We start from the raw sequence: 16,805 nt of genomic DNA, 5'->3' as shown, positions 1-16,805 counted from the left end.
AACTTTTATTAACATTTAAAACATACCAGGTAATCATGATTGAGTCATAAGCAAAACTAAGAAAACAATTTATCTCTCAATCTTGACGGAGCTTTATGGCATCTTACAAAAAATTTACACAAAAAATTTATGTACGAACATACATACAGGCAGCATATATGTGGCCAGGCATTATGCCCACATGTGCCAAAGCACATAAATGAGTGGAAGCACTGGCTCTATTCAGTAAAGGAAGCCATGTCACTCTGGAAGATCTGAGCAAGGTTCAGAATAGGATATTTTTGAGATCATTAATTCATAAAGTCTCCATAAGTTGGAAGCAACTTGATGGCACTTAACACACATGCACAAACACACAGGCAGTGGCGTACCGCTAATGGATATCCCATGTTCCTGGGTGCATACCATTTCATCATGTGACGGAACGACATGTGTCTGAGCCGCCCACAGCGGTGCCCCACCCCCTTCCTGGCCTCCCTGCAGACTGGCTTCTGTCCCCCGAACCCTGCCCTCCCCATCCTCCCTGCTGGCTCCTGTAAGTGGGGCATGGGGGGCGTGGCATGAGAAGCCGGGTGCAGGGGAGGTGCGGGAAGGCAGTCATGTCCCCGGGCGCCATTTAGACCTGGTACAGCATTGCACACAGGTACCAGATGTAGCAAAAGTGATGCCAATTTGTGGCCTGTTCTGAGACCTGAACTAAAAAAAAAACTGGTTTGCAATTGTCTGCTAGTCAGGAAATGGTGGCTTGAACCCTGCCAACTGTTTTGCTTAATCATGCCCATGCCCTCCTTCATTACTGCTTCCATGCCTACCATATGGCTTTTGACTATTCAGTTGCCACGGTCCCCAGCACAATCTTTTTGGTAGTCAATGGGAATTTCCTCCTCCCTTTTACCAACTGATTGGATCCAACCATACAGCTTGAAACTGGTTTGTAAACAGTTAGGGCTGAACTATTTAGGGAGGAAGCCCTGGAACCCAGTCAACACACTCAGCAGAGAGGTCTCCCAAAATGGGCTATGATTTTGCATTTTGAAATACATTTCACCATCCAAAAAGAGGAATATTAAGGCATAACTCCAACATTTCATAATGGCACCACTCTCTGCAAACTGAGAATCCCTATTATGTGGGAACTGACCTACAACAGAGGCGTAGCTGGGCCATACTGTGTCGGTGCACACTCTGTGTTTTCCACGCTCCCTTGCGGTGCCCTGCCCCCTGCGCTCCCACACTTATCTTAGTGAAACAGTGCAGGCTGGAGAAGCGGCCTGTTTCCTTCAGGCTGAAAACGGCTTGGTGGGAACTACACTTCCCATGAGACCTTGGGGCTTGCAAGGTCTCCTGGGAAGTGTAGTTCCCACCAGGCTGTTTTCAGTCTGAAGGGAACAGGTCGCTTCTCCAGCCTGCACTGTTTCACTAAGGTAAGTGGTGATGGGCACCGTGGGGTGGGGTGGGGAGTGATTTTCCACCATGCTCTGGCATGCGCCCGGTGCAACACACACCCCCTGTCCCCTAGTAGCTCCGCCTGTGACCTACAATATGGCTTTTGTAGGCCAGTCATCAATCATGGCAATTGTGTGTCCATTCTTGCAGTAGCTATGTATGATAAATAACACTGCATTATTTGCATATATAAAAGGAAGGCTATATGTGGATGATATATTTCCAATAGCTGGTGGTATTAGTTTTCACAGTATATTCAAGGCCGTTACTTTATAGACTCACATATACCAACATGTTTTACAACTTGTTTTTTCCTACAGAGGGGAGAAAAACTTCCATATATTTTATTATATTTATGCTGGCCTATATCATCAGAAGAAACTTTTTGAATATAAATTGCCTGAAGAAAAGCCTCCTAGGTAACTATTACTAATTTGTTTTTAATGTCAGCTGTAATTGGCTATCGATTAGCTCTTCCTTTTCATGTGAACCTCTCTTTATCCTTCTTCTGTCTCTTAAGGAGCCCTTGAACAAATTGAACTGCAAAACTAGATGGGCAAGAAGGAATTCTGTTGTTTTTATCTGATTTTAACTGCACAGATCAGAAATAAAAGCATCTGCATTTTTGTTTTGTTTTCAGCCTTGGAATTTCATCTTCTTTTAGAAATGGTTGATTACAGAATTAATGGTTTGTGTTAACATTATGCAAACAAAGCCAAATGAATTGCTTTAAATGTGTACATTATTATTGGAGTGATTAGCATATTAGGTCAAAGCCTGCCTTTGGGTATGCTAAGTGTGTCATTCTTAAAGTCGTTGGATTTTTATTCACTTGGAAGCTGGACCCAGTTTGAGCTGCCTTTGTTCTCTAGAAGTAACCCTGTTAATAATACCATTTGGAGAAGAAGGAATTTGCTGGCAATTGTTGTGGGTGCTGAGTGGGTGGGGGTGGGTGGGGCTGTATGTATTCTCCAAATTGGAACAATAAAATGCACTTCTTAGGGCTTTGCATGTTGAGAAATACTGGACTTCTTTGTGAGATCCTTGTGAGGGGAAGCCAAACCATCCAGTATCAGAAATGGAAATAGTTTTTGACCACAGTTCAACAAAATACTTTCCCCAAAGATGTGAATTCATTATTCACTTATGCAGGAACAAGAAAAGGGTAGTTTGGAAACACTATCGATGTCTAGATCCCCCCCCCTTCATTTCTGTGGCCTTTATTTACTGGTAGAGGGAAGGATTCCCCAACTATTTTAGCCACTTGAATTAAACCTATTTCTATCTACATAGCTTGACCCATTTATGAATACAGCACACTCTGATCTGAATGTTTCGATCATGTTTAGATGTGACATCCAGCCACCAAATGGTTTCTGGGAAGTACATAACCATTTAAAGCAGCGGTGCTGAACTGATTTGTTATGAGGGCCAGATATAACATAAATATGACTTGGTCAGACTGGATCCTGGGGGAAGGGGGGCTGTCTCAGCTGGCGAGTGCACTTGGGGGGGCAGCCTCAGATTGGCATGGGGAGGTGACTCACCAGGCTAGATCAAGAGTGAGGTGGATGGGTGCCTGGACTGGCGATCTCGCAGTGGGATGGGTTGAATGCCTGGAATGGTCAGACTGCAACTAGTTTGCCAGGCCAGATTGGGGCCAAAGAGAGGTTGCCTCAGCTGGCTCATGGACACCCCTAATTTGAATCCACCCTACTTGTTTTGTTGTTGTGGGTAGCTTATCCACTTTTGAACTAACCCTTGTAGTTGTGCCTTTAATGGCCAGGTATCACTTGCTAATTGCTGCAGTTTAAAATTTATCTTGGAAACTTTCTTCTGCTGATTTCTACTCATCAGGCTCTTGAAAATGCAAGAACAGGCTACTTTTTGTTTTCCTGGATAGTGGGCAAACCTAGTTTTGGATCATGGGACCCATGTGGACAAAAGCTATGTGGAATTGGGGCTTTAATGATAGAAATTTGGTAAGATGGAAGGAAGAGAACCCCGCCCAGCAGGAACTACCCCATTATTTACTATAGTAGATGGCTATCAATAACTTAAAATTGGGCTACTCTGAAAGACTAATTTATTTGAAATCAAGGGACTTTTATTACTCGGCAGTAGTCAGTAATACAAAACTCAGTTAACCAGGGCTTAAATTGAGCCAGGACTCAGCCTTCAGATATCTTTGAGCCCAGATCTTCAAGTACTGATGTAATGATAAGACAAATTGGCATGGGAGTGTATGCAGAATACTTTTTTGTTCACCGCTGAGCAAATCCAGTGAGCCCATCAACATAACGTTATCAAGAAATGTGAGTCAGTGAGTTTCACTTACAGGTTCTTTTCTGAAGTACATTTCTTTTTTTTTGTTTTAGGTATATTGATAATGACACTGGAAGGGTGATGTGTGATATTATTAGCAAAGAATCTTATGGAACTCAGTTTGAAGCCATTCAGCATTGCTTTAGAATCATAGGGTTTAGTGATGAGGTAAGTCCCCAAAAGATGACATCTTCGTTTTTGTGTGTGTGCAAGGGCGTTTTTTATTGTTTGTTTTTTAATTCAGGCTTGTGAAGAAGATGTGTATTTCCTCTGTTTTTCTGGCAAGTAAATGGGAATTCAGTGCCATGCTGAAATCTAGTTCTGTGCAGTCACGTCTGTCTACTCATTTTAAAGCCTTTTCTCTGCTATACCTGTTCAGGATAAAGATGGCAGGGGATTTGTGAATTCATCCACCATTTCCTTGGCTGTCTTTGTTCCAGAATGCACTGCTTGGGTCCTAGTGTCTTGGGGACAGAACTAGATAAGCACTGGGACCCAAGCGGCGCATTCTAGAACAAAGACGGTCCAGGAAATGTCGGATGAATTCAAAAATCTCCTGTCATCTTTATCCTGAACAGGTTATGGAATGGGAGTTTATCATATTAGCAAAATGGGCTGATCAAATACCCTCATTTTTGGTACATTAGCAAGTGATATTGGTAGTTTTAATGCTACACTGAGTTGGGAAAAGCAGATATGAGAAGCTAAGGGGGCCAAATAGAATCATGTAGTCATAACATTCCATGGCAAGAAAGATAAGTCTTCTCAAGAATTGTTAAATTCAAAGATTTGCCAACAGCAAATTCAGAATTGTGGGAGTTTAGATTAAGGCCTTTTAAAAGTCAAGGTTAGGTGATCTTAAGCTTATTCTGAGGCAATTCTGCCAGTCATCCCTTAAAAAAAACCCCTACTCTATTGGTATTTGTATGTGGTCACTGGCAGCAAGGAAGGCTTGATGCTGTCAAGAGCAAAGGCTGACAACTCCAGCTTGGGAAGCTACTGGACATGTGGAGGTGGTGCCGGGTAGAGATGCCACCTCCAGGTGGGGAAATTCATGGATTACTAGGTTAATAATAATTAGCCAGGCTCTAGCTTCCATCTTATGGAGTCCTGCTTCTTGTCTGAGTACAACATTGGTCAACCAGATTTGCAAATAACACCAAATTGTGTAGGGTGATTAAAAGAAAAATGAATTGTGAAGAGCTCCAAGAGGATCTTCCCAAACTGGAAAAATGAGCATTAAAATAGCATATGAGATTCAATGTGAACAAGTGTAATGTGATGCATATTGGGACAAAATTTCCCAACTTCACATAAACACAGATGGGATCTGTGCTAGCAGTGACAGACAAAGGAAATGATCTTGGGTTGGTAGTGGATAGCTCAATAAAAATGTCAATCTGGTGTGCAGCTGTTGTGAAAAGGCAAATTCCATGCTGCCCTTAATTAGGCAAGGAATGGAGAATAAAACTGCTGCTATCATATTGTGCAATTCTATAGTGAGACCACACGTGGAATACTGTGTACAATTCTGGCCACCGTACCTGAAAAAGGATATTGCAGAACTTGAGAAGGTGCAGAAGAGAGCAACCCCATTATCTCCCTGTGAAGAACAATCTGAAGTGCTTTTGGATCTGAATGTCTAGGAGTTAAGAGCTATCTGCCCTGACTGTGTTCAGTTATCTCAGAGAAGAGTAGTTCAGTCAATGCATGTGACTGGTTCTATTGATATCAGCCTCTGATCTGTGTGAAAGCAGTAACATACCCAGACTGGGAGAACTGGTATGGGGTTTATTGAGGGGCTAATCTGAAGGGCCATATGCATAAACCAGTGTGGAATATATATTCTAGTGAGGGAAGAATTCCTGGGTACCAGTTAGTCTGGTATATGGGTTTTTGGTTTTCCTCCAAAGACAGTGATTTATGCTAAAATTTGGGTTTCTGATTGTGAGGTCTGTCAGAATGCTCAAAATGCCTGCACCAAGCTTTGGGACCCCTGCTTGTGTAGTGGGGATTAAGGGAAGCCTGAGCCAGGTAATTTTTGCATCATGTTCACCAAGAGTAGGTGGAGGAACATTCCTGCACCTGAACCAAAGAGCTGCATGGGAGGTGAACTCCGAGGAGACAAGTGGAGATAATTGATGAACCGGGAAAGAGTTCAAGCAGACAGTGACAAAAACTAAAATCTATTACCAACTTTTGGCCCAGAGTGCTACTTCACCCAAGGGTTCATTAAAGAGCTCGCTAAAGCAGTGGCTGATCTTCCTCCACTGGCTCCATGCAAGCCATCTCTGAAATCAGGCTTTCCGTCCCTGGGAAGACTGGAAGATGGCCAATGGCATCCATCACTGTCTTTTAAGAAAGGATCTACGGGACCCGAAATTACATAAGGGCCAGTGAGTTTGATATCTGAGCCTGGTAAAGTGGTAGAATCACATAATTGAAGATACCAATTATAAAATGATGTGGCAGAAAAGCTTGAACTGCTGAGAAGGAGATGAAACATGGCTTTGCAGAGGCAACTCCTGTCTTACAAACTACCTGGGATGCTTTGAGGGTGTAATGAGGCACATGTGGAACAGGGTGAATGGTGGACATTATTCACTTGGATTTCCGAGCTTTTTTGACCTAGAGTATTACTCAATTCGAGAGACTTCATTTTTAGGAGAAACCCCCCGTATGTGGAAGCAGAGATAAGTCCTCCTATGGATTAAAAAAACTGGTTGCGAGAAGGCGGAAGCAAAGAGTGAGTATAATGGGGAGGTTGCCTCACTGATGAACCGTAGGGAGTGATGCATGCCGGAATGGTGCGCTTTTGGGACCGGTATCTATTAACCTATTGCGCCAGCGACGCAGGAAATGGGGTGGGTAGCGTGACGGTGAATGACCGCAGATGATAGCAATTATGGGGGTAGTGAGAACCACCGGGAATTGCGAGAAGTTAGCTCGGGCGGGACGCTTTGGTAGTTAGGATGAGTGAGCTCAGAAATGGCCGATTCCAGCTGCTTAACAAAATGTAGCAAATGTGCGATACACATAGGGCAACCATCCAAACTTCCACATTACACGCTTCACAGGAGTCCAGAGTCGCACTATCGATCACTGAACCAGAGAGAAAGGAGATTTAAAGCGTCTTGGTTGATAGTTCCATGTCATGTCAACTCAATACATGGCAACGCTGTGAAAAGAGCAAACTCTATATACTACAAGGATCATTAGGAAAGGAATTGATAATAAAACTGCAAAGATTGTCATGCCCTTATATAAAAGCAGTGAATGCGACCGACTGCAGGTACTGTGTCCAGTTCTGGTCGCCGCATCTCAAAAGGATATTGAGGAGAATAGAAAAAGTGCAGAGAAGGGCAACAAGGATGATTGAGGAACTGGAGCACCTTCCCTATGAGAACTGCAGCGTTTAGGGACCTACTGGTTTGGAGAGGAGAGGCGTGAGGGGGGGATATGATTGAAGTCTACAAAAATTATGCATGGGGGGGTAGAAAATGTTGACAGAGAGACATTTTTCTCTCTTTCTCACAATACTAGAACCAGGGGACATTCATTGCCAAGAAATGCTGGGGGGAAGAATTAGGACTAATAAAAGGAAAACACTTCTTCTTCCGCATAGCGTGTGATTGGTGTTTGGAATATGCTGCCACAGGAGGTGGTGATGGCCACTAACCTGGATAGCTTTAAAAGGGGCTTGGACAGATTTATGGAGGAGAAGTTGATTTATGGCTACCAATCTTGATCCTCTTTGATCTGAGATTGCAAATGCCTTAACAGACCAGGTGATCGGGAGCAACAGCCGCAGAAGGCCATTGCGTTCACATCCTACATGTGAGCTCCCAAAGGCACCTGGTGGGCCACTGCGAGTAGCAGAGAGCTGGACTAGATGGACTTTGGTCTGATCCAGCTGGCTTGTTCTTATGTTCTTATGTTCTTATCCATTAGCCAGCAACATGTTAAGTAGCTGTAGCATCAATGAAATATCTTAATACCATCTAAGCTAACTGAGAACTGAAACTGGACAGACTTATTAAGCCTGTGTCTGGAAACAAAAAAACCCTGATTATTATCTGCCTAAGCTCTTATGTAACCATATTTCTCCCGCCTCATCCATGCCTTCCCTCCAAGTTATTTGACTCCCTTTCCCATCTCCTCTCTATTAATAAACATTTTATTCTGTTTAAGTTTTAAATCTGCCTCAGTATTATTATTTTGTGTGCCTTATTAAGGGGTTTGCCTAGAAAAGTTTCAATAACGGGCACCCTTCACCTTCTGAGATAGTTACAAGACTGAGGGGAAATTCTTCTGTTTCTCTTTATACTACCAGTATTTGAAGCAGCTCAATCCCTACAGGAAAAAAGGTGGGAAAAATCTGATCAGACAGGTCAGTGAACGGTTTCCCTGTCTGAAGAAGTTAGGAAGATATGTGGGGTCTGTTGAAATTCCCTTCAAACCTCAAGGTGAAAAAAAAGCAATTTCTTCACAGAGGGTATTAAAACTGGACCTGGAAACAGCAAACAATGTTTAGGATCTGAAATTGTGTTATGCAGCCATTTGGGGGAGTTGAGGCTCAGTTCCCATCTCTCGAGGCCTGTGAGACCATGAGTGCATGTTGTGGTCTTGTCTATAGGGGATGTGTGGGACAGAGACTATGTAGCCTGATACTTTTGGTATTTCTGGCTGGAAGTTGTCTGCAGCTCCTTGAAATTGTTAGTGGTGTGTTCAAAGTTTGCTGACTCTTATGGTTCTGACTTTAATAGTTGCTCTTGTTGCCTGCAGGAAGTGCATTCAGTGTATCGAATTCTGGCTGGGATCTTAAATATAGGAAACATTGAATTTGCTGCCATTTCCTCACAACACCAAACAGATAAAAGTGAAGTGCCCAATGCCGAAGCCTTAGATAGTGGTAAATATTTACTACAAATCTGTCAATTTGGATTTAAAGTATTTGTAAATGTGTACGAGCATATCCAGTTATACATGCGTACGAGGGCTGCCAGCATTAGCAGTCAGTTTCTTGATATGTCTGTGTCACTTTCAGCTGCCTCACTGTTGAGTATCGGCTCAGAAGAACTTCAGGAAGCTCTTACTTCACACTGTGTTGTCACACGCGGGGAGACCATTATCCGAACAAACACAGTGGACAAAGCAGCTGATGTACGAGATGCCATGTCAAAGGCACTTTATGGCCGGCTCTTCAGTTGGATCGTAAATCGTATCAATACCCTGCTGCAGCCAGATAAAAATATATGGCAAGTGAACACATCAACAAACAGCATGTGTGCTAGTGGCATCATTTTGCGTCTGTATATTTCTTTTATTTTATAGGAGGAATTTACTGTTTGTTTTAGATGACGCCTTTAAATGGTCTTCATGCTGAGAGTCTGCATTTTTGTTTCAGCACATTAACCCCGGTGTTTCTCAAAAGAGTTGACTGGGATTTAACCAAGTAGGTTAATGGGATCATTGTGGGGTTAAAATCCCATCAACTCTTTGAAAAATATTGGCTTGGATCCAGTTCTTGCCTGTGGAGTGTGATTTGCCCACATGCCCTCTCACATAGCAGCCAGAGATGTCCCATGAAATCCTGGGGGGTCCCTTCTTTCCCGGGAGCAGAATGTGGGGTGGGGGTGTTTCAGGAAGCTGCAGAAATGTTAGTCTGGATCCAATCCAGAATGTTGCTTTTCAAGTTTGTTTTATGGTGGAAAAGCTATTGGAGTTCTTTTAGCAATGAGATGGTAGCTTGCAAAACGTATAACATGATGAACTCACACTTTAAAAATTGTTCGCTAAAATGTGTCTGAATTGGCTTAGCTGCACATATGGGATGGAAAGAATTTTATATGTAGATTAATACAAACAGCATCAAGATCATAAGGAATAAGAGAAGAGCACTTAATGAGCAATTGATCAATATGAAATACTTGCTGACAAAGATTTTTATGGATACTTGAAAACATTTGATAATGAAATTCAAAAGATCAGTTCATGGTGGCCCATGCTTATGGATTCATCCACATGTGGTGATGAGTGAGTCTTATCTGTACAGTTCTACACCATATAACTGTGTTGGTTGATACTAAGGCCCTTTCCACACAAATCTTTGAAAACATTTATAAAACATGTATAAAACGTTTATAAAATGTTTTCAATTCCCCTCTTTACCAGGATTTATGTCTGCACTAACCCCCTTGGAACAATTCCTGACCGCCGTTTTGTGATTTTTGCCCTTTTTTTAGTTTGTTGTGGAATCTCTGCTTCAGTGCTTCACAGCAGAGTGTTGCAATTCTTTGTGTCTTGTACACTCCATCTTTCAAAAATTAGCCCCCAAAGCTCTGCTCAAATTCTCCAAAAATGGGCGAGGGACATTAAAGAGTGAACAGAGAAAGCCGTGTCAAGAAGGAAGTCTGGGGAATTGCAAAAAAGTATAGGAAACGTCTTATAGGGACTAGACAGACAAATGAAGCTGTTTTGAAAACATTTCCACTAAAGAATTGTTTTAAAAAGCCATTCACTTAAAACATTCTGAGGCTGCAAATAAAATATTTTGGGATAAAAACAATGCGGAACTCCATGAAGGAAACAGTTTATTTCCTGTCTCAAAATGTTTTAAAGAATCTGTGCGGAAAGGGCCTAGGACAATGTGTGTATCTGCATGAAAACCACAAATGTGCAATCAGGTCACTCTTGTGAACACGTCACAATTAATTATCAAAAAACTAAAATTACTGCTTTGGCGAGAAACCTGACAAGTAGGTCATGAGAACTTAAGGAACACTGGATAGAACAAGTAAACAGCTTTAAATAGTTGGGGATTATGGTGCAGGCATTGGATTCAAAGACAGGGTGTGTTTTTTAAATCTATCCTCATATTGCTAAAAGAAAATTTAAATCCCCAAAGTCTCCTGCCTCTGGTACCATAGAACAACTTTCAGCCAATGGCTGTGGGCTGTTCTTGAAAATGCTTCTCCTCTCTGGTCCTTTTAAACAGAGGTATTGACATAGCAAAACAACTTATTCTTAGGAGAATAGAGGATATAATAGAGGCCGTTTCCCCACTTTTAAAATGACGTCCGTTTTGTCTGGTCCAGGACCTTTTTAGCGCGAGGGTCCTGTTCCCCGGGCCTCCCCACTGCCCCGCGCCCTGCGCAGGGTCATCAAAAGGCGCCGTTTTGAGCAGCGCCAGAATGACCCATGCTGAGGCAAAGTCAAGCTGCTGGGGAAGGGGACAGTCTGGGGGTATTCCCAGAGGCAGAACCAACTGAAGTCAGTTTCCAAAGGACTTTCAGTCTGGGAACACCCCCACGTCCGTGACAGAGTTATGACACGAAAAAGCATGTTCAGTGTGGCTTCGAGTCAGTAGAACTTTTCCTTCTTTTTCACCCTTTCTGTGCTACCCAGAATTTCTTTGGAGATGGGGGGGGGGCGCTGTGCTGCAGCAGCATCATTCTTGGTCACTGTGCACTCCCCCTCCTCTGGATTGGGCTATCAGGGATAAGTTTAGATTACAGAATTCAACAATGATGAGTCTTGGTTTGAGTTAAGAACTGGCATTATAATTTATTTTGGTTTAAATAATTACTGTGCTCTATTACTTCTCCAGACTTGTTCAGTTATAGATTTTGTATTTTTCCCCCTACCTAGCAATGCTCATAGAGGAATGAATGTTGGGATTCTGGATATTTTTGGATTTGAGAACTTTACAAGAAACTCATTTGAACAGCTGTGCATAAACATCGCTAATGAGCAGATTCAATTTTATTTCAATCAGCACATCTTTGCACTTGAGCAGGTAAACTTTCTGGAGCTGGGTTAGGGTTTTGGACTATACAGTCTATAAAGTAGAATGTGGAGATTGAGAGAGAAGAGAACCTCACTCAGTGACTTCTCTCTCTGTCTCTGTCTCTCTTGTCTTGCTATGGTATGAATCTTTTTTCTTACTGCATCCCTTACTGCAGTTAGATGAATATTTACGACATCTTTGAAAAAAACATTTTTACCAAATGGGAAGGGAAAGCCAATTAGACTGTTCCTGGAAACAAACACGTTTGGTATTTTTTGCAACGTATGTTCAAATGATGTGAAATTATTGCTGTATTTTATCTGGAGTCTCAGAGGAACAAAGATGGTGGAGTTGATAGTCAGCAGCTGGTGGTGGAGTTGATAGTCAACCCCATTGTTTGATGTTGGGTTACCAAGCTGGGAGGGGGACATGTTCAGAGTTGCTTTCACTTTTGCAGGTGCTCTGCTATCTAACGGTCTGGCCTTGAGGGTCTGCTGCTGGGACGGGCCTCATGTCTGGATTCTGTTATGCAGTTCTATGCTGCTGGGTTCCCATGTGGGGATGGGGATCCTGGGATGTAGTATCAATTGCTTGGTGCGCTTTTACTCAGATTCATCTTCTTTACTGTACCCCGAAGTCTGCCAATAAAATCCTTTGATCAACCAGAGCGCTTATTGGGTCCTGATCCAGGGACTCTGACAGCGGCAGGTGAACCACTCTTCTGATACTAACAGATTTGATGGACAGCTCATGGCCAGAATCGAGACAGTCCAGTGGGGCAGACTTCACTTGATAGAGCTTCAGCAGTTGATAAGGTCTTTTCAACTTTAAATAGTCAACAAGGTGAACATGTCAATCACAGGTCTCAGGCCAGTCAAAACCAGTCTGCTACGGTGGACAAAGAACGATAGTGTCAGACAAGGCAGACCATATCAGATTGCAACCACCAGACAGATCTTCACCGATGCAAGCCTGGCTGGATGGGGAGCGTCACTGGATCAGATTCTAGTACAAGGGAAATAGAGAATCTAAAATGCCTATACATTAGCTGGAACTCAAAGCAAAGTTCCTAGCTCTACTACAAATTCAGTCCCAGGCCACAGGTACTCACGTATTGATACAAATGGACAATAGAGCCTCAAAAATATGCATAAACAAACAAGAAGCTTCAAGTCATCCACCTTCACAGGGAAGGCTGCAGACTCTTCACTTGGGTGGTCATTCATCTATTGTCAATTCGTGCGGAACACATCAAAGGGTTGTCTAATATACAAGCCAATTGGCTCAGTTGACAGAGTATCCATCCTAAGGAATGGAGCCTCAGGAGGGGAATATTTTTCCTGAGAACACTTGGGGAATCCAATAATAGACTTATTTGCTTCTCATCTCAGAATGAAGACCATTTTCCTGGCAGCAATGACTTCAGCTAGATGGGTTTTGGAACTGAGGGCATTGTCCCTCAGTCCAGCATTGTGTGTATTTCACAAAGACAAGATAGTGTTAAGGTCAAATCTCACCTTTTGTCCAAAAGTAACTATTCAGTTCCACACAGGAGAGATACTTACCATCTTTCTATCCAAATCTGAAAATCCTAAAGAAGGTTTATTGGCATATGCTGGATGTATGTAAGACCTTGAAAGCTTACATCTTGAGGGCTTAAGAATTGCAATGTCTCATCTCAATAAGGATTCAAAAATTTCAAACAAGGCCATAAATAAGCATCTTAGGGATTGCATTACAGAAGCCTATAGAGTTCAGGGTCTAACATAGGGCGTTTCCCCACTCTCCACGATCTCCCCTATGCCACGCGCCCGGGCGTCCCCACGACCCTGCACTCTGCGTGGGGTAATCAAAAGGTGCCGTTTACAAGAGCGGCAGGGATGCCACGCGCTGAGGGGGCGCGACAGCGTCAGCGTTGGGGCGGCTGTGCTATCGCTGCCCCTGTCGTGGGGAGTGCCGGGGGACCCCATGCTACTTGAGGAGAGTAGCGCGGGGCTTAAGGTAAGTGGGGAAAGGCCCATAGTGGTTCTCAACCTGTGGGTCACGACCCCTTTGGGAGTTGAACAACCCTTTCACAGGGGCTGCCTAAGACCATCAGAAAACACATATTTCCGATTGTCTTAGGAACCGAGACACAAGTAATTCTATGGTGGGGGTTACCACAGCATGAGGAACTGTATTAAAATGTCGCGGCATTAGGAAGATTGAGAACCGCTGGACTCTAACAGTTCCAAAGGGAATCACAGCTCATTTGATTAGAAGTTCTTCCACCATGTCAGCTTTTGTTAAGAATGCATCCATAGAAGAAATTTGCAACGCTGCAACTTAGTCGTCAATTTCAACATTTGTTAAACTCTGTAGGATTCATGACTACAGTTTAGCAGGCGCTGCATATGAGAGAATGGTCTTGCAACATGTATTAGGGTCAGAAAACGATATCCCACTCATCAACTAGGGACACTGCTAAGGGAGGTCCCAAGATGTCCTATGGCTCAGAGGGAGAACAACCATTGGATACTTACCTGTGCAAGGTCCTTCTCCTTAGAGCACGGTAGGACATCTGCCCTCCTGCCTGATCATTTTTTTCTTTTACGTCAGGCAATGTTTTTCTATCAGTGGGGCTAATTTAGGTGCTTATCTTGCTCTTGTTATTTTCTTCTTAGATATCTGACTTGCTGGTGCAAGTTGGCTCTGGTGAGTCTTCTTTTTCTACCATGCATATTACTAATTTTTATTAATTTATTAATTAATTTATTATTTCAATTTCTATACCGCCCGATCCCCGAAGGGCTCCGGGCGGTGAACAACATAATATAAAACATGAAGCATTAAACAGGAGCGAATCCAGTACACAATACATAGGCTCCATCAATAAAACGTCTTAAAATACTTAAAACCAGCGGTCAATAATTAACATTTAAACAAGGCGTCCCGCCTCAATTTCAGCCCACCCCAAAGAGGGGGGGGACAGCAGGTCCCTCAATATGAGGGGCTGGCCTCTGATGTACCAGTGCCAGAGGTAGGAGCAGAGGAGGGGGCACCGTATTATCAGCTGACTAGGGCACTCCAAAGGCCCGGTGGAACAACACAGTCTTACAGGCCCTGTGGAACTTCGGGCCAAGGTCCCGCAGGGCCCGGACAGCTGGGAGGAAGTGGTGTTCCACCAGGCCGGGGCCAAGATGCTGTAAAAAAAGTCCTTGGCCCGTGTGGAGGCCAGCCCGCGCGATCATTGAGGGCCGGGGACCACTAGCAAATTGGCCTCTGCTGACCGCGAGGAGGCCGAGTAGGGACTTATATAGGGGTAATGCGGTCCCGGAGGTACCTGACGGTCCCAGGCCACGATAAATGCCTTAAAGGTCAAAAGAGCTCCACACCTTGAAGATGATTGAGAAATTCAACCAGGAGCCAATGTAGCTAGGCGCAGCACAGGTTGAATGTGTGCTCTCTAAAGAGCACCTCCTGTGAGCAAAACACGCCGCTGCATTTTGGGACCAGTTTTAATTTCCGAATCAACCGGGTATAGGGGAAGGCTCCGCGTGAAGCGGGGAAGTTACAATATGAGTCCAGCCTGGAGGTGACCGTTGCAGGGATCTCAGTAGCCAGGTCCGTGTGGGAGAGGATGGGGGCTGGAATCACCGGGCCTGACGTGAGGTGGAAAAAAATGCAGTCCGGGTTGTAAGGGGCCACCTGGGTCTCCATTGAAAGAGACGAATCCAGGTGGACCCCCCCAGATCTGCGAATGGAGGAGGTCGGGTGCCAATGAGATCCCTCCCACACCGGTGACTGGAAATCCCCAACCTCTCCCTCACGGCTTAGCTGTAGAAAGATCTCCGTCTTCGATGGATTCCAGTTGCAATCTGCTCTGCTTGTAACCAACCAGCTAATACCGCCTCCAAACAATGCTGGAGAGCTGCAGGGGGCAGAAACCGCTCCCCCCTCCATCAACAGTAGAATGAGCTGAGTGTCATCAGCATACTGATGACAGATCACCCCCAAAGTCTCCGTTACCAGCTGAGCAGAGTGAGGGTCGCGATATAGATGTTAAATAATAGCAGGGACAGCAATGCCCCCTGAGGTACTCCACACTGAAGCAGGCATCTCCGGGAGGCTTAACCCCCGCACCACACTTGCTGGCTCCGGTCCTGGAGAAACGAGGCAATCCACTGAAGGACAATGCCCCGTACCTTGATGAAGAGCAGCCAGGCGGATTGGGTCAAAAGGTCATGATCGAATTCATATCAAACGCATTTTCGCGTAAAGATCTAACAGAACCAACAAGCGCCCGCATCTGCCTCCGGTCAAGCTGCATGCGGGCGTTATGCTGTGATGATGGCGACAAGAGCAGTTCTCCGTCCCATGCTCCAGCGCATGGGAAGCTGGACTGGAAGGGATCGAAGCCGATGTGTCATCCAGGAAACCCTGAAGCTGCTCCAACACCACTCTCTCAATTACCTTCCCCAGAAACGAAGATTCGAGGCCGGAGGGCAAGGTACTGGCCAGATCACCCGGATCTAGCGATGGTCTTTTAAGAGTGGGGCGGGACCACTGCCTCACCGCTTCAACCCATCCGGAAAAGACTCGCCTTGCATCAAAGGGGAGCCATTGATGATATTCAACAGATGGAGTCGTAGCTCCGCCCAGCAAACTTTTATGAGAAGCCAGGAGGGGCACGGATCCGGAGGACAGGTAGTAAGGATCTAACAGCAGCCAAGGCCCTGTCAACAGCGGCTTCGGAGGAGCAGAGAACTACTGGGCCAAACTTGGGCCCGAAGAGGGCAAAGGGAGCCTCCAGTTCACTAATTGTAGATAATGTATGGCCGGGGGAAGGTCCTGGCGAATGACTGACGTGACTTTATCTGCAAAAGCTCATAAATGCCTCATACAGGTAACAGCCAATGTCCGAGGATTTGTAGACCCTTCCGACAAAGGAGGTCAAAAGAACCAAATTATCGCGGAATAATTGTGCCGGGCTGAGAGCTAGCAGGCGCAAGAGAGGAGGAGATGAAAGCCCTCTTAAGCTATCTCCTTCACAAGTTGCCATCTCATAGAAGCCTTCATAAGCGTCCTATAAGATGTTCACAAGCTTAGCCGTCCAATGCAGATTTCCTCCCACACTTTCGCTTCCTAGTCAGGTCTAAGCACCCGTTTCCATATGGCGCAGCTCCCCTCGGTGATACCAAGGGGAGCCTGCCCGAGACCGAGAAGGCTGAGGACGCCGGGGAGGCAACAATCTCCGATGGCATTG

General features: G+C 44.6%; 1 protein-coding gene across 7 annotated transcripts in view; it reads left to right on the top strand.

Moving 5' to 3' along the window:
- MYO3B (myosin IIIB) overlaps positions 1-16,805 on the top strand; it is a 349,141-nt gene that overhangs the window by 155,594 nt on the left and 176,742 nt on the right. For all 7 annotated transcript variants that reach the window (XM_048486352.1, XM_048486350.1, XM_048486349.1 and 4 more), the window contains 5 exons: positions 1,767-1,865; positions 3,825-3,939; positions 8,557-8,683; positions 8,819-9,029; positions 11,422-11,569. In XM_048486352.1, coding sequence (XP_048342309.1) covers positions 1,767-1,865; positions 3,825-3,939; positions 8,557-8,683; positions 8,819-9,029; positions 11,422-11,569 — 700 coding nt within the window. The remainder of the gene's footprint in view (positions 1-1,766; positions 1,866-3,824; positions 3,940-8,556; positions 8,684-8,818; positions 9,030-11,421; positions 11,570-16,805) is intronic.

Source organism: Sphaerodactylus townsendi, linkage group LG02, assembly GCF_021028975.2.
Source record: "Sphaerodactylus townsendi isolate TG3544 linkage group LG02, MPM_Stown_v2.3, whole genome shotgun sequence".
Lineage (NCBI taxonomy): Eukaryota > Metazoa > Chordata > Lepidosauria > Squamata > Sphaerodactylidae > Sphaerodactylus > Sphaerodactylus townsendi.
Note: the sequence above shows the minus strand (reverse complement) of the source record. Positions and strands in the feature narration are given on the sequence as shown.